This window comes from Bos grunniens, chromosome X (genome assembly GCF_055505025.1).
Source record: "Bos grunniens cultivar Pamir isolate PY7600 chromosome X, Bosgru_T2T1.0, whole genome shotgun sequence".
NCBI classification, from domain to species: domain Eukaryota; kingdom Metazoa; phylum Chordata; class Mammalia; order Artiodactyla; family Bovidae; genus Bos; species Bos grunniens.
The window spans coordinates 34,414,196-34,432,644 of record NC_141194.1 but is presented as its reverse complement, the minus strand read 5'-3'; the positions used below and the strand labels follow the sequence as shown (position 1 = coordinate 34,432,644).

General features: G+C 37.5%; 1 protein-coding gene across 17 annotated transcripts in view; it reads right to left on the bottom strand.

Moving 5' to 3' along the window:
• The window catches only part of LOC147340106 (uncharacterized), a 281,692-nt gene that overhangs the window by 161,865 nt on the left and 101,378 nt on the right, over nucleotides 1-18,449 (bottom strand). For 12 of the 17 annotated variants that reach the window (XR_015158911.1, XR_015158916.1, XR_015158909.1 and 9 more), the window contains one exon: nucleotides 7,074-7,122. The exons of 2 other annotated variants lie outside the window; for them this stretch is intronic. Coding sequence is in view for 8 of the 15 variants with exons in the window: in XM_086387622.1 (XP_086243748.1) it covers nucleotides 7,074-7,122 (49 nt within the window). In the remaining 7 variants the exon portion in view is untranslated. Of the gene's footprint in view, nucleotides 1-1,488; nucleotides 1,572-7,073; nucleotides 7,123-18,449 lie in introns of all 17 variants that reach the window. 3 more of the 17 variants (XR_015158915.1, XR_015158913.1, XR_015158910.1) reach the window with 1 other exon arrangement.

Here is an 18,449-nt window from a genome sequence, read left to right as displayed (position 1 = left end):
TACCTCGGTAGTATGCAAACAGCCATAGACAACATGCAAATAAGTGGGCATGGATGGGCGCCAATAAAATTTACCTACAAAAGTAGACAATGTGCTGGACTTGGCCATAGACTGCTGAAATTGCTTTAGATGACACTTGGAAGCTCTTATCATGTAGATACGTCCTTTATTATTAGGTCTTTCACCCACTGTTTAAAAGAAGATCCTACAGTTTTTCTCTATGTGTTAGGAGCTTAATAGACACATTTGATTTTAGACAGAATATATCAACTGATGAAAGTCTATATGATTGGTTTGCTGAGTTTAAAAATGCATAACCTGTAAACAATGAGTCATTAAATTCCTTTAAAAATCTATTTAGACCAGCTATATTTTATTCATAGTATTTTTTCTGCACGGAACAAAAAGACTATAGTTGAGTTTTTCAGGAAAGCAGAAACCAAGACAGAAAACCTGAACAAACATTAAAACTCACTGAGCAAAACAATACCCATTTTTCACCCTACAAATATTTTAGGCATTTCCATTTCTATTTTGAACTATGATTAAAAAAACAAAAAAGCTAAGAAAAGATAAGACAATGTAACAATGACTTGCAGTGGAAAAGAAAGTATATTGCTTAATATTCAGAAAATTTTTAAGTAGTCTAATAGGGTCAAAGAAGCTCTTTCAGTTTCCCCAATGAAATTGAGAACAGGTAAGGGTAAGAGAGACACAGATTAAGTTTAAGAGTTACTTAGGCACTTTCAGAGCTGGCAGAAGAGAGAGATGTTCACTATGTTCACCAAACAGTGAACATACAGCCCCCAGCTTTTGCACCCATATCACTAGTAAATTTACCATGAATAACTCAGACTTGGTAACTGCTGATGGTTTTCTTATTTCAACTTATATCATAATTATAAAATTATGTCAATAATTTCTATGAAAGTATTATATAAATATATTATATTTAAAATATCATTATAAATATATTATAAATAATCACTATTTAGTGTGTGTGTGCATGTGTGTGTGTATATATAAATATAAATATATGTATATATATATATATGTCTCGGGTTTGACTGCACAGGGACTAAAAGAATATGTGGGAGCCCTTAGGGGTTACTTAGTCAAAGGCCAAGACTCTTTCTTGTATCACTTATCAAGCCAGGTTTTCAAGTTTAGCTTCTATGTCAGTTATGGACCCACAACATAGCTCTACTCATTTTTAAGTTGTTTGAAGCAACCTATGCTTTGGATTCACTTCTTTGTCTCTTCAAGTATTTCAGTTCATTACTTTTCTTTACCCTCAATCAGCTTTCTATTTATCCTCTACACATTACAAACAGAACAAAAGCAACTGCGACAAGCTTCTTCAGTCTCATGTTCTACGTAATCGTTTCCTGGAGGTTTTAAAAATATTTTCATCACTTCATACTCAGATTTCTTGCATGAATGATCTGTCCTTTTCACTACCATCCTCTGAGACCTTGCTGTACTCACATTAATCTGTTGCTTGATATCAACTAATCTGCCCTAATTCTTGGCATCCTTCTTCCTCTGTGACAGGGTACAAGGTTCACACCCTGGAAAAAAAAAAAAAAAAAACTGAACTAGATTCATCATCTCCTCAAATGGCCTCATCATTTTGCCAGTGCCAAAATCAGAAATTAGGGGGTAGAACTGTCTCCTCTTTGGTCTTTTTCCTGCATCCAAGCAGACACCACACCTAGACAACTCTGTCTTGTAACTGCTCTCAAACGTGAAATGAAATGCATTTCTTTCATCTTTCTTTTCTGTCTTCTCTGTTATTTTCTTGGCACTGGATCTCATCAATTTTGATCCTAAGTTCTACACATGTGGACACTCATTCTTCATCCCTTCATTGTCTATTCCCTTCACTGTTAAAGAGACAGCCTTCTAAAATGGAAATCTGGTCATGTGACTTCATGCTGAAGAATCCTTCCTTGGCCTCCCCATGACTTCTGGAATAAACTCATCTCTTGACTATCACTTACACGGTCTTTCATGAGCTGGCCCCTGATACCACAGACTCAGTTTTATGTCCCAGAACCCCATTGTTCCCTCTACTCCAGCCCTACCCAGCACCCCAAGGTTCCCTGCACACTCTTGATTCTCTAACCATTCATGTTTGCACCTTCTGGTGCCCCTGCTGGAATGCCTAAAACCAGACAGAAACTCAAAGAATAGACTCATTTATTATGGGTGCCAAACAAATGATCCTTAGTCTAGACCCCTAAGGGCACTAGAATCACAGGGACACATAAGGCATGAATAGTTTACCCAGGGAAACAGATGAATGAATTTTTTTTGCTGTCTTGCCCATTAACTTAGAACATGTGTTTTGTTCTCAACTTAGATATAGCTTCTTCTCTGAAGTCTTCGCTGATTTCCTATACTATACACTCAGTTACGGGCTTCCCAGGTGGCACTAGTGGTAAAGAACTCATCTGTCAATGCAGGAGACATAACAGACAGGGGGTTTGATCCCTGCGATGGGAAGATCCCCTGCAGGAGGAAATGGCAACCCACTCCAGTATTCTTGCCTGGGAAATCCCATGGACAGAAGAGCCTGGCAGGCTACAGTTCATGAGGTCGGAGAGTCGGACACGATTGAGCACCCATGCACACACACACACACACTCAGTTATAACTTGGGGACCGCTCTGAGGGCTTTACTTCACTCTCTGCCATTATCCTGATGAGCGTGTGGAGAGCAATCTATTTTTATCTGTCTCTCCAGCAGGGCTATTCATTCCTTGTACATTCTTAAGATTCCAGTTCCCATAGAAGCACAGACTAAGTATTGTTCATTTAGCTCAATAAATAAATGAGTCTATCCTTTGAGTTTCTCTGTTCTTTTAGTACAACTTGTATGGATGATAATTTTTTTTTTCTTTTGCAAGAAGCAACATTAGATGTCACCTGGTTCATTTCTTCATGTTTTGCAGTGGAAACACACACAGAAAGGTTAAATGACATACTCACTGCCAATAACCACAGGGACATAAAAGCTGTTATCTTCACCTGGTGCTGGCTCTACTGCGCCAGAACCAATAAGCTTAAACGGCTCCCACAGCCGCAGCAGCAACAGCAGCCAACAGACAGAGTCCACTTCCAATGTTTCTCCCAGAGCCTTTCATGGGACTTGACCCATGGCAGTGTGGATGAGAATGCGATTTGCCAAATACTCGGTTATTATATGTTAAAATCCCTTAACCTTAAGACTGGCACATACGAGGTACTTCGAAGACAGTATTCCTCTTTTTAGTGTACTTTCATGTTTCTGTCATTGAATACTCAGTTTACTGTCATGGATAATTATTGTTCATATTCATGAAGACTGACAACGGGGGATGTTTTTTTAATATATATTCAAGATATTGTGATTTGGCCCTACTTCTCGTGTCTCAACTCATTTACACGCCCTCACATATCTTTTGCTTGGTAAGCCTCATTCTACTTTTAGTTCTTTCAAACCTCCATGCCTTCACACAGTATCATGGATTGCTATACTCAGTTCAGACCTCACCTTCTCTATGTAAAGGCATCTACAAATTCTTCCCTAAAGGACCTCCTCACTCTGTACTTCTGTTCACCTCATATATTCCCATCTTTCTCAGTATATTCTAGGATTGTTGGGATGAGACATTAACATCTTATTTGTCCATCCCTATCTACTGTGACTAGAATTATTCTCAATATGTAATAGATATGTTTTTAAAGAATTTATATTGACTACACTAATCTCTGTCTAATATCAAATATACCTGATTGGAAGACTGAAACTTATGATATAGAAATTATATAATGTATAAAGAACACACACAATTCACTAGTAACTCAAAGGCTAAAGTCAAGAAAAGTAAAATAATCTGAGTAATTCCACATGGAGTGTAGTTCAATGAGGGGGAGTGATGAATATATTAATCAGATTTAAAATAAAATCAGTTTATAGACAACACTGAATGCTCAGAAGAAACTTATGAGGGAGGTACTATTTTTACCCCCATATTGCATATAAGGGAAGTGAGGCCCCCAAAGTCACACTGTTCATAAATGACAGAACCAAAATCTAAAATAGTTTTTTTTTTTTTACTCTAGAATAATATGCTAAAATATTATGCTAGTTCCTAAAGGAACTGTCTCCAGAAATATCAAAGCAACATTATATGAAATGAATTGATGAGCCAAGTTTAGTTAAAAAACTTTTGGTAAAGTGAGAATTGTTAATCTGATGGATCATCTGATTTAGCTAAATATCCCATTTTACTTAAGGATACATGTTTAAAAATAACAGTATGAATCTTTCATAATCTGTTCATTTGTATCAGTTAGTATTCTGCTGAAACAAATATAAACCATGTTCTGTCCACCATGCTCTGCCCACACTGTTTAGTTCTAAGTGTTTTTTCTCTTGATAAGAGTTTCTCTGTGAGGACTTGGATTGGACTGTTAACCTCTGCCCTCTCTCTGGGAAGGGCTCCTGTCATGCCTACAAACACGGTGTCACAAGAAATGAGATCACATGCAGTGAGGGTATCTTGTTCTCATCAGCAGTGATGAATGTAACACCAACTGCCTAAACCCGCACACCTGAAAATGCAAACTGCCTTGAAGAGCCTCTTAAAATCCCAATGCATAGTAAAATATGTTGCCAGGAACTTGTGAAAGCATTTTTGTTTGTTTTCTCTGGTCTCTGTACAGCTTTATACCATTCACCTAATGTGTTCAGTGATATAATTAAAACTAGGAAATGTAATAACCAACATATGAGCCCAGCACTACTCCCATCTGTTTGAAGTCATGCTCTCCAAAGTGTCAGCTTTGACAGAATGTTCTCCACAGGGTACTTGTGAACCTCAGCAGTAAAGTGCATTGATGAAGGATGTTAAGTAAATCCCACTTACTGAATAGGAAATCCCAACAGGTTCCTAATGTTCATTAACCATATGGTTTTGATATAACTTTCTGATCCTCTATGCTCTTAGCCAGAGAGCCCAAACTACCAGGGAACATCATTCCTTTCCATTCTAGAAATGTACAGTACAAGATTATACTGTTGTCTAGCTTCGGATGGATATTAGTGAAAAACTGAATCAAAGACTGGAAATGGCCTGGCCCCAGACTTTCTAGTCTTACTTTTGCTATTAGGCAATAACACAGGGTCACTCTTCTTTGATTAGGTTATATAGTTAGTTTCCCATGAAATCTGTTCTCTAAACCAACATGACAGAGAAGGAACAGTAAGACTGCAAACCCTTTGGGCAATAATAAAACCAATTCAGCAAACAGATCATGCTACTAAAGCCTTTGACCGTGTGGATCTCAAAAAACCGTGGAAAATTCTTAAAGAGATGGGAATACCAGAGGACCTTACCTTCCTCCTGCAAAACCTGTATGCAGGTCAAGAAGCAACAGTTAGGACCAGACATGGACCAACAGACCGGTTTAAAATTGGGAAAGGAGTACGTCAAGGCTGTATAATGTCACCCTGCTTATTTAACTTTTATGCAGAGTACATCATGTGAAATGCCAGGGTAGATGAATCACAAGCTGGAATCAAGGTTGCTGGGAGAAATATCAACAACATCAGATATGCAGATGACAACAACCGAATGGTAGAGAGTGAAGAAGAATTAAAGAGCCTCTTGATGAAGGTGAAAAAGAAGAGAGTAAAAAAGCTGGCTTAAAACTCAACATTCAAAAATCTAAGATCAGCATCCAGTCCCATCACTTCATAGCAAATAGATAGGGAAACAATGGAAACAGTGACAGACTTTTATTTTCTTGGGCTCCAAAATCACTGCAGATGGTGACCGCAGCCATGAAATTAAAAGACGCTTGCTTCTTGGAAGGAAAGCTATGACAAACCTAGATAGCATATTAAAAAGCAGAGACATCACTTTGTCAACAAAGGTCTGTACACTCATAGCTATGGTTTTTCCAGTAGTCATGTATGGATATGAGAGTTGGACCATAAAGAAGGCTGAGCACCAAATAACTGACGCTTTCAAATTGTGGTGCTGGAGAAGACCTTGAGAGTCCCTAGGACAGCAAGGAGATCAAACTAGTCAATCCTAAAGAAAATCAACCCTGAATATTCACTAAAAGGACTGATGCTGAAGCTGAAACTCCAATACTTTGGCCACCTGATGTGAAGAGCCGATTCATTGGAAAAGACCCTGATGCTAGTAAAGACTGAAGGCAGGTGGAAAAGGGGATGACAGAGGATGAGGTGGTTGGATGGAATCACCAATTCAATGGACATGAGTTTGAGCAAGCTCCTGGAGATGAAGGTCAGGGAAGCCTGATGTGCTGCAATCCCTGGGGTCACAAAGAGTCAGAGATGACTTAGTAAATGAACAACAACAACAAAACACTCATCTGGTCTGTCTCAACAAACCTGAAAATTAATGCCTATGAAGGTTGGTTTTCAAGTACTTTTAACTGTATTCGGGATAAAGGATCAAAGAGTTTAGGAATAAAAATACAAAAATGTATCTAATATCTAACCAGGTAAAACAATGTTGGCATGGAATAAAGAAAATGACCAGACATGCAAAGAACGTGGAAAATACAACCCTCAATGAGAAGAATAACTGTTTAATTATTTAAAATAAAGAAACACACTCAGAATTGACACAGATAACAGAATTAGTAGACAGAAATATTATAAAAATTATTATAATTGCATTCTGCATATCCAAGAAGCCAGAGGAAATACTGAGTATCTTAAGTACAGATATGGAAAAACACAAAAGACTAAAAGTGAATGCCTAGATGTAAAGATGACTATGTATAAGACGGGATTCCCATACTGTATGGGAATAATAGCACATTAGATATTACAGAAGAAACTATTAGTGAACTTTATGATATAACAATGGAAACTATCCAAAATGGAACACAAAAGAAAAAACTGGAAAAAAATTAAGAAATCATCAGTGAGAAGTATAACATCTTTAAGAAGTTTCATTTTTGCAAATTTGAAGAAAATTACAAATTCACATATTCAAGAAGCTAAAGCAGAACTTAGAGGAAAGTTTACAACATTAAATGCCTACCTTTGAAAGAACAATGGTCTCCAATCAATCACCTCTCCCAACTTTAAAGCTAGAAAATAAAGAACAAATAAATTCAAAGTAACTACAGGAAATGAAATCACTCAGATTAAAAATAAATGAAACATATAGAGAAAATCAATGAAAGCAAAAGCTAATTATTTGAGAAGATGAATAAAATTAATGTTTTAACCAGTGTGAACAGAAATAAAAGTCAAGGTATAAATTACTTATGTTAGGAATTGATAGTTAACATCACTATACATTCAACAATCATTAAACTGGTAATCAGTTCAGTTTAGTTCAGTCATTCAGTTGTGTCTGACTCTGCAACCCCATGAACTGCAGCATGCCAGGCCTCCCTGTCCATTACCAACTCCCAGAGTCCACCCAAACACATGTCCATTGAGTCAGCAATACCATCCAACCATCTCATCCTCTGTCATCCCCTTTGCCTCCTGCCTTCAATCTTTCCCAGCATCAGGGTCTTTTCAAATGAGTCAGCTCTTGCATCAGGTGGCCAAAATATTGGAGTTTCAGCTTCAACATCAGTCCTTCCAATGAACACCCAGGACTGATCTCCTTTAGGATGGACTGGTTGGATCTCCTTTCAGTCCAAGGGACTCTCAAGAGTCTTCTCCAACACCACAGTTCAAAAGCATCAATTCTTCGGCGCTCAGCTTTCTTTATAGTCCAACTTTCACATCCATACATGACTACTGGAAAAACCATAGCCTTGACTAGATGGACCTTTGTTGGCAAAGTAATGTCTCTGCTTGTCAATATGCTATCTAGGTTGGTCATAACTTTCCTTCCAAGGAGCAAGCATCTTTTATTTTCATGGCTGCAATCACCATCTGCAGTGATTTTGGAGCCCAGAAAAATAAAGTCAGCCACTGTTTCCCCATCTATTTGCCATGAAGTGATGGGACCAGATGCCATGATCTTAGTTTTCTGAATGTTGAGCTATGAACATTAAGAACAACTTTAGGCCAAAACATTTGGCAACTTGGTTGACAATGGGCAAATCCCCTGAAAGACAGACACTATCAAAGGCAACTCAAGAAATATAGAACCTGAATAGCACTCTATTAAATAAACAAAATTCATAGTTAAAATTATTTGTGCAAATTGAACTGCAGGAATAGATGGTTTCAATGGCAAATTTCAGCAAATATTTCAGAAACAAACTGTATTAAATCTACATGAATTCTTGCAGAAAATAGAAGGTAAGTGAATACACAAAAAGTCATTCAATGAGGTCTGCATTACTCATATCAAAACCAGACAAATACATTACAGATAAAGAAAACCACAAGCCAATTTCTATCAAAATTAAAAAAAAATAAAATTCACCAATATCTAAAAATGATAATACATTAGAGCAATTTCCTGTTCATACTAGGACTTCAAGACCAATTCAAAATTCAAGAATTAGTCAATATAGCTGATCATATTCACAGACTAAAAATAAAAATAATTATTTGAATAGATGAAGAAAAACACTTGAAAAAATTCAACATCTATGTTTGATGAAAACTTAGTTCTAGGAATGGAAGTTGCAGTGACTAAATGTGTGTGTTCTCCCCAAATTCATATGTTGAAATCCTAACCCTCAATGTGATGGTATTAGGAGGTGGGGGTCTTTGGAAATTAAGTAGGCCATGAAGGTGGAATGGTTATGAATAGGATTATGTGTCCTCGGTCGCTCAGTCATGTCTGACTCTTTGAGACCCCATGGACTGTAGCCCACCAGGCTCCTCTGTCCATGGGACTTCAGGCAAGAATACTGGAGTGGGTTTCCATTTCCTCCTCCAGGGAATTTTCCTAACCTAGGCATTGAACCCATGTCTCTTGGGTCTCCTGCATTGGCAGGTAGATTCTTTACCACTAGTGCCATCTAAGAAGTCCCATAAATGGGATTAGTGCTTTTATAAAGAGAAACACAGAGAATTCTCTTTCCTTCTTTCTTCTATGTGAGAATACAGCAGGAGTAAGCATCTGCAACATGCAAGAGAGCTCTCACCAGAAACTCATGCTGTACTCTGATCTCAGATTTCCAGTCTCTAGAACTGCAAGAAATAAATTTCTGCTGCTTGTAAGTCACCAAATACACGATACTTTGTTATAGTATCCTTGAGTAAAACAGAAGGAACTTCCTCAATCTAATAAGGACCATCTACAGAAAAATGTAACAGCTGCCATCATACTTGAACAAGGCAAAGATGTGCACCTTCGCCAATTCTAATCAACACTGTGCTATAGGTTCTAGTCAATGCAGTGAGGCAAGGGAAAGAAAGAAAAAGGCATTCAGATACAAAAAAATTAATAAAACTGAAATTTTAGATGATATAACCATTATGTAGAAAATCCAAAGTAATCTATAAACAAGCTATGGAACTAACTAGTGACTTTAGCAAGGAGACAAAGTACAAAAGCAATATATAAACATTGATTGCATTTCTTTATGATAGTAATGGACAATCCTAGGTTAATATAAAAATACCATTTATAATTGCCAACATCCATTGGATCATAGAAAAAGCAAGAGAATTCCAGACAAACTACTTCTGCTTCATTGACTACGCTAAAGCCTTTGACTGTGTGGATCATAACAAACTGTGGAAAATCCTTAAAAAAATGGGAATACCAGACCACCTTACCTGACTCCTGCAAAACCTGTATGCAGGTCAAGAAGCAACAGTTAGAGCCAGACATGGAACAATGGACTGGTTCAAAATTAGGAAAGGAGTATGTTAAGGCTATTGTCACCCTGCTTATTTAACTTCTGTGCAGAGTACATCATGCAAAATGTCAGGTTGGATGAAGCACAAGCTGGAATCAAGGTTGCTGGGAGAAATATCAACAACCTCAGATATGCAGATGACAACAACCTAATGGTAGAGAGTGAAGAATTAAAGAGCTTCTTGATGAAGGTGAAAAAGAAGAGAGTGAAAAAGCTGGATTAAAACTTAACATTCAAAAATCTAAAATCATGGCATCTGGTCCCATCACTACATGGAAAATAGATGGGGAAAAAAATGGAAACAGTGACAAACTTCATTTTCTTGAGCTCCAAAATCACTGCAGTGACTGCAGCCATGAAATTAAAAGATGCTTGCTCCTTAGAAGAAAAGCTATGACAAAACTAGACAGCATATTAAAAAGCAGACACATCGCTTTGCCAACAAAGGTCTATAGTCAAAGCTATGGTTTTTCTAGTAGTCATGTATGGTTATGAGAGCTGAACAATAAAAAATGCTGAACACCGTGGTGCTGGAGAAGACTCTTGAGAGTCCCGTGGACTGCAAGTAGATCAATCCTAAAAGAAATTAACTTTGAATATTCACTGGAAGAACTAATGCTGAAGCTGGAACTCCAATACTTTGGCCACCTGACGTGAAGAGCTGACTCATTAGAAAAGACCCTGATGCTGAGAAAGATTGAAGGCAGGAGAAGAAGAGGATGACAGAGGACAAGATGGTTGGATGGCATCACTGACTCAGTGGACAGGAGTTTGAGCAAGCTCCTCGAGATGGTGAAGGACAGGGAAGCCTGGCGTGCTACAGTCCATGGGGTTGCAAAGTCAGACGTGACTAAGTGACTGAACAACAACAAATTGCACTTAAATATGAAATAGTTAAGTAACTTGTTTCCTTATTGTTCAGTCCTTTATCAGATATATGTTTGGCAAGTGTTTTCTCCTAGCATGTGATTCTTTTTCATTCACTTTTAAGTGCCTTTCTCAGAGCATAAGTCTATTTTTTTTCCTTTTTGGCACTTTGAATTTTAATTGGAGTATATTTTCCTTCAATAGAGCATACAGTTTTAATTTTAATTAAATCCACTAATCATTTTTTTTCTTTCATGGATCATGATTCTGATGGTGTAGCTAAAATGTTTTGCCAAACTGAAGGTCACACAGATTTTCTATACTATCGTTTAGAAATATTATAGTTATTCATCTTTCATGTAAGTTTATGATCCATTTTGAGTTTATTTTAGTGAAAGGTGTAAGGCCATTATTTAGACTGACTATTATGTATGCAGATGTCTAGTTGTTGCCACATCATTTGTCCAAAAGGCTACCCCTTTTCCTTTAGATTACCTTTGCTCCCTTGACAAAAATCAACTGGTTGTATCTGTGGGTGTATTTATGGATTTTCTATTCTGCTTGTCACTTTGCCTAGAAGGAGAAATAGCCAGGTACATGTTTATATACTGATTCATGGACTGTGGCCCATGACTTGGCTGGATAGTCACGGACTTGAAAGAAACACGATTGGAAATCTATGTAGATAGACGTCATTGAGTAGGCAAAAAACATGAAGATATCTGTGTCCTATGTGAGTGCTCACCTAAGGATGACCTCAGCAGAGAAGAATTGTAACTATCAAGTTGACAGGACGACTTGTTCTGTGGCTACCAGTCAGCTTCTTTATCCAGTCACCCTGTCATCTCCCAGGGCACTGATGAGCAAAGTGGCCATGGTAGCAGGGATTGAGGTTATGCATGGGCTCAGCAACATGGACCTCCACTCACCAAGTCCAACCTGACTACAGTCACCAATAAACGTCTAATCTGCCAGCAGCAGAGACCAACACTGAGTCCCATATAGGACACAATTCTCCAAGATAATCTGGTGGCAGGCTGATTACATTGGACTACTTCCACCATGGCAGGAACGGCACTTTATTCTTATTGGAATATATACTCACTCTGGATAAAGACATCTTTCTTACATGCAATGCTTATGCAAAAACTACCATCAGTGGACTGGCAGAAATCCTTATCCACTTTCATGGCCTTCCACATAGCATTCCCTTTGACCAAAGAATTCCTTTCAGAGCAAAACTGTGGCAACAGGCCCATGCTCATGGAATTCACTGGTATTATCACTGACTTATCTGCCACCATAGCATGGTGGAAGGGCCTCTTGAATACTCAATTACAGTGCTGCTTGGTAGCAATGCCTTGCAGGGCTGGGGCATGGTTCTCCAGAAGGCCATATATGCTATGAATCAGTATCCAATATATACTGCTGTTTTTTTCCAAAAGCCAGGATTCAGGAATCCAGGAATCAGTGGGTAGAAATGGAAGTGGTACCACTCACTATTATCAATAATAATCCACTAGCAAAATTTTGCTTACTGTTCCAATGACTTTATTCTCTATTGGCCTAGAGGTCTTAGATCCAGAGGGAGAAATTATTCCACCAGGATACAGAACAATGATTCCATTGAACTGGAAGTTAAGACTGCAACCTGGCTACTTTGGAGTCCTCAGGCCTCTGAATCAATAGGCAAAGAAGAGGGTTATGGTGCCAGCTGGGGTGAGTGATCCTGACTGCCAAGGGAAAATTAGACTGCTAGCCCACAATGGAGGTAAAGAAGAATATGTCTGTAATATAGGAGATCCCTTCAAGTAGCTCTTATTAATACTATGACCACTGTCTACAATTAAAGTTTACTGAATATTACAACAAACTAATGCAGGTAGGAATACTAATGGTCCAGACTCTTCAGAAATGAAGATTTTGGTCACACCACCAGGTAAAGAACCATGACCAGCTGAGGGCAAAGGGAATACATAGGGGTGATGGCAGAAGGTCATTATAAATACCAGCTATTACAATGTGACCCGTTAAAGAAATGAGGACAGTAATTATTATGAGTATTTCATCCTTATTATGCTATGAATTGGAGAAGGAAATGGCAACCCACTCCAGTGTTCTTGCCTGGAGAATCCCAGGGACGGGGGAGCCTGGTGGGCTGCCGTCTATGGGGTCGCACAGAGTTGGACACGACTGAAGCGACTTAGCAGCAGTAGCAGCATGCTATGAATATATTTGTGTGTCTGTGTGTAGATACAGATGTAGATATCTTTGACTATTTTCTTACTTCTTTATCATATAAGATGTACTGAGTTTATATCATAAAGTTAGTTAATTTCACATCATAATATTTTGCAGGCTTATACAAATACTTATTTTTAGTTCAAAAATTAGAACTATATTTCCCTACTTTTAATGTTCTCATATATTTTGTTTCTATATTCTAAAGAAGCACAGGCCACTCACGTTCTCACACATTTTCACTTTGAAAAGAGGTAGAGAATGGAATGCGTGCATGCTAAGTCGCTTCAGTTGTGTCCAACTCTTTGCATGCCTATGGACTGTAGCCCACCAGGCTCCTCTATTCATGGGGATTCTCCAGGCAAGAATACTGGAGTGAGTTGTCATGCCCTCCTCCAGGGGACCTTCCAGACACAGGTTTCAAACCCACGTCTCTTATGTCTCCTGCATTGGCAGGTGGGTTCTTTACCACTAATGCCTGGGAAAGGGATGGAATATGCCAATAATGCTCAAACTTTTCAGATCAGCAGAACCTCCAAAGAAACTTAAAAATACAGATACCTGGGGTCCACTCCTGGGGGTTTTGATTCAGAATATCTGTAGTCAAACTTAATTTCCACAATCTTCATGGAGATACAAATGGTCAGTGACGTTTGAGAACCAATGTGGTGAACCAAGTTTAGGTCAATTTTAATCCATATATTTTGTGAAATTATAAAATTTTAAATCAGAGTCATTTACTCCCTATTAAGGATCACCTCTGATTTTTGTCATTAATTATTAGAAACACATATCCTTCTTTCTCTTTATCCTTCTTCCCTCCTTCTCACTCCCCTTCCTTTCTTTCTTCCTTCTATCCTTTCCTTCCTTCATATCTCTCTCCCTCTCTTTCTCTTTCCTTCCTCCCACCCTCCCTTTCTTCTTTCCATCTATTTAAACAGGGTATTTGACTCAGTTGATTGCCTACTGAGCATTCAAATGCCCTTTCTTTTGTGTTAGCAGAATCCTATTTTTGTGCCAATATTTATTAAATGAATACTAATTAACCTAAACTGTCATACTGGACTCATTGTAGCTGCCAGAAATTGGTTGGAGGTATACTGTATTAATGAGTTCTGCATAGTGGAACTGAGGGGGAAACCTGCTAGAAGCCTTGTGGGAAAGGTTGCTTTGCTCTTAAACAGAGCATGGAAGAAAAAAAATCAACTACTTACAGATCCTCTACTAGAATGAGGCAAATAGGACTACAAGGGATCAGGTGGCAGATTTTAAAGGTATAATAGCACATACTGTCTCAATCTGTCTTTGATGGTACAATTAATAGATACTGTTTACCACATAACTAGATAATGGTTGATTCTTTGAACAAAAATTGGATTTTTTTTTAACATGTGAAAATATAAATTTTACTCAGAAATGATTGTGGGAAACTCTAGAAATGGTTGGTAAAGAGATAACAGTGGATTAATATTTTCTAAGTGTAAGATTCTACATCCCTTCAAGCCATTTCTTATTATTTGTGTCCAAAATTTCTTCAATGAGATATAAAACTTTCCATTCCAGAATTAGAAAGAACTCTTGTCTTTGAATAGCTAATGTAACTAAATTATAAATAAGTGAAGTCAGGATATTTCCTGAAAGTAGGTAAACTAGAGAGAAAGGTGTGCTTGAATGAGAGGATCATAGCTGTCAAAGACATGAGGAGGGAGCTCATGGACTATAACAAAAATGTATTCACTTTCACAACTTTGCCTCCAGCTAACTGCCTGCCCACCAAAAGGTGGTGGAGACTTCTCTTTGAAGATGATAAAATGCATAATCACTAAAAAAGCATCCACAGAATTTTCCCCTCAAAGCACCAACCCAAACCTGAGAGCCTGAGTAGCAATGGTGATGAATGAAGAGGAAGGGGTGTGTCAGCAAAGCCAGATGAGTCAAAACATTGGGATTATCACCATCCCTAAGCGCTGCTTCCTTTGTTCTTGGCTCATCAAGAGCCAAGAATATCTTGCTCCCAGCTTCTCAAGATAAGGCATTCAAGGGTTACCTCCAAGGCTTAAGAAGTGTTGGTTGATAAAGATCTTGCCTTTTTTCTGAGTCTACACTGATAAATCAGATGGAGCAGTGACTCACAGAGCACAGAGAGAAGGGCCAAGAAAAAGATTCCTAAAAGTAGTGCTTTAAAACACCTGGGTTCACCTACATAATAAATGTATAAAGCATCTAACAGGATTTAAGATCCACGAAGCAGGCAAAATGTCTCCCTTTCAAATGTTTCCATACTATGGATCTCGTAGGCTAGGGATATGTTCCTTCTCAATTATGGGGTCTGGAAAATCCTCAGTGGAAGCCTGTGTTGCCATGGATTCACCATGGGAGCAGAACTTGAGACGAGTATATTATTTGGAAGTTGATCTGGAGAAGCATTTTAGGGCCTAGGGAAGTGAGATAAGGAAGGGAAGAAGCCATAAGCAGTCTGTTAATATGGTAGCAACTACTACACACAAGCAATGGAAGCTCAGGCCATGGAACTGAGAGTTGCTTACTGGGCACACTGATTTTCTTGAGCACTTTGGTCTGCCCACTGTAGAGACTGAACTAGCTTCAAACAAAATCCTCATTAGGAGAGTAGCAAATGGGAATTTCCTGGAGGTCCACTGGTTAGGAGTCCTCAGTTTCATGGCCGAGGGCTTGGGTTTGATCCCTGTTCAAGGAACTAAGATCCCATAAGTCGTGCAGCTTGGTCAAGGGAAAAACAAAACAAAACAGAGAGAAGCAAATGTTTGCAGTAGCAGCTTTTCTCATGTTGAGGTGAATGCTGACAACAGAGACATAGGACATGAACAGCATCAAAAACAGGGTCCAAATCAAAAATAAGTTGAGAGCATAAAAACTTCCACTTCCCACGCAGGACAATCTAAATGCTATGAAATCTTTGAAACCTTGTCTTCCACAAGGTCATTAAATATGCCAGTTGGGTTTGCAACTGGCAAATATCACACAGAACACAGACAAAAGCCAGTAACAACCTTGTGCAAAATGTACTGGCATTTGTATACTATACAACAGACACATACCCATTTAGGAAATTTGCTCCTTATTAAGTTTTCCCCTGACATCTCACAGACTCACTGGGATTTCCAGTGTGTGCTAATTCCTGAGCCACACTCTTAGTGCACAGTAGGAGGTAATTATTCTGTATCATGGTCCATTGCTTAACCCAATCTGCCAATAGCTAGAAGGATGGTTTTCTCTCCCTCTGGGTCTCCCTGATGAGAAAATTTCCCAACATTATTGTTACTGTCTTTGTAAGCTGATTTTCCATCAGGGTTAGAACTTCGAAAAAAATAGGTTTCAACTTTTTTCCCAAGAAAGAAATCTTAGTAATGGTATTAGAAAGTTGAGCTCAGAGAAAATACTATGTTCTTAATGATAAAAATTAGGTATCTAACTAATGTGCAAATATAACTTCACTATAATTTGAAGACTAAAAATATCACACACATTGTTATACCAGATTCACTAATATTTTGGCTACCAAAATATAAATTTTATTGTAGCACTGTTTTATAAACTGAGAAGAGTTAAATGTGTAATGACAAGAGCAATGATTCTTACTTATAAATTGTATGGAAGGTGATCCTGGAAAGCACTGTTAAGGGACTGGAAAGTAAGAAAATATAATTTTCTTGATCTATATTAATTTTTAAATTGTTCCATCAGTATGGCCCATGAAAATAAATCAGATTTCATAATCTCACAATAGTCTCTTTTCCATAAAAAATTCTGTATTTTATAGAACTACATTTCTAGAGTACATATACTCATGCATGGTCCTGTTTACTTACTGCCCTAAGTGAAAGCAATAGGTATGTTAGATGTAATTCATTTTGTAGATACTCTTTATCAAGTTTAATAAGCTCCCTCTATTCCTAGTTTTCTGAGAGTTTTTAATCTGAATGAGTGTTGAATTTTACATTTTTCTCCGTTACATAAATCATGTACTTTTTCTTATTTTTCCCATTAATATGGTGTATTATATTGATCGATTTCTGAATACTGATAAGGCATTGTATAACTTTATGTAAGGTTATGACACAAATTTGTCATCCTGGAAAATTCTTTTTTATATACTGCCAAATTCTATTTGCTAATAAATTTTTCCATTTATAGTCATGATGGATACTGATCTATATTTTCCTTTTTTGTACTTCATCTGTTTTTGATATTAAGGTAAAACTAGCTTTAAAACTGAGTTTGAAGTGTTACCACTTCAAGCGGGGGGCAAAAATAGGGTATTATTGGTATTAAATCTTTAAACATTTGTTTAAGTTCTCCAGTGAACTACCTGGATCTGCAGATATATTTTTTTGAGGGAATTTTTAAAATTAAAATTTGAATTGCCTTAATAGTTACACAGCTATTAAAATCACCTGTTTCAGATTCAGCATAATTGGTCTTTTTCATGTAAATTTATTTTTGCCAACCTATTCAAAGTATTCTATTAATATCTTTATGGTGTTTGCCAGATCGATAGTATATCTCCTCCTTTTTCATTCTTGATTTTAGTAATATGCATCTTATCCCTTTTTTCTTATTAGTTTTTATTTTATTGTGGTAAGAACATTTAACATGAGAGCTATCTTCTCAACAAACTGTAAGGATATGATACAGTGTAGACCGTAGGTACAATGTCGTACAGCAGATTTCAAGCTAATAATCTTACTTAACTTAAACTTTATGCTTCTTGATTAGTAACTCTCCATTTACTCCTCTCCCCAACCTCTGGTAAACACCATGCTTGTCTCTGATTTTATGATTTTGACTAATTTACATAACTCATATTAGGCCACAAAAAAACTCTAATTTAAGAAAATTGAAATCATATAAAGCATCTTTTCTGATCACCACACTATGAGACTAGAAATCAACTACAGAAAAAAAAATCCAAGAAGACATAACAATTGTGAATATATATGCACCCAACATAGGTGCACCTTGATATACAAGGCAAATGCTAACAGCCATAAAGCAGAAATCGACAGTAACACAATAATAGTGGGGGACTCTAACACCCCATCCATACCAATGGACAGATCATTCAGACAGAAAATAAGGAAACACAAGCCTTAAATGACACATTAGACCAGACAGAATTAATTGATACTTATAGGACATTCCAACCTAAAGCAGCAGAATATACTTTCTTCTCAAGTACACATGGACCATATCTTGGATTACAGAGCAGCCTCAGTAGATTTAAGAAAATATAAATCATACCAAGCATCTTTTTCAATGATCATGCTATGAGATTAGAAATCTATTAATGGGAGAAAATCCTGCAAAAAAACCACAAACACACAGAGGCTAAACAGTATACTACTAAATAACCAATGGATCACTAAAGAAATCAAAGAAAAAATTCAAAAATACCTAGAAACAACTGAAAACCAAAACACGATGATCCAAAACCTATGGGAAATGGCAAGAGCAGTTCCAGGAGGGAAGGTTATATTGATAGACAC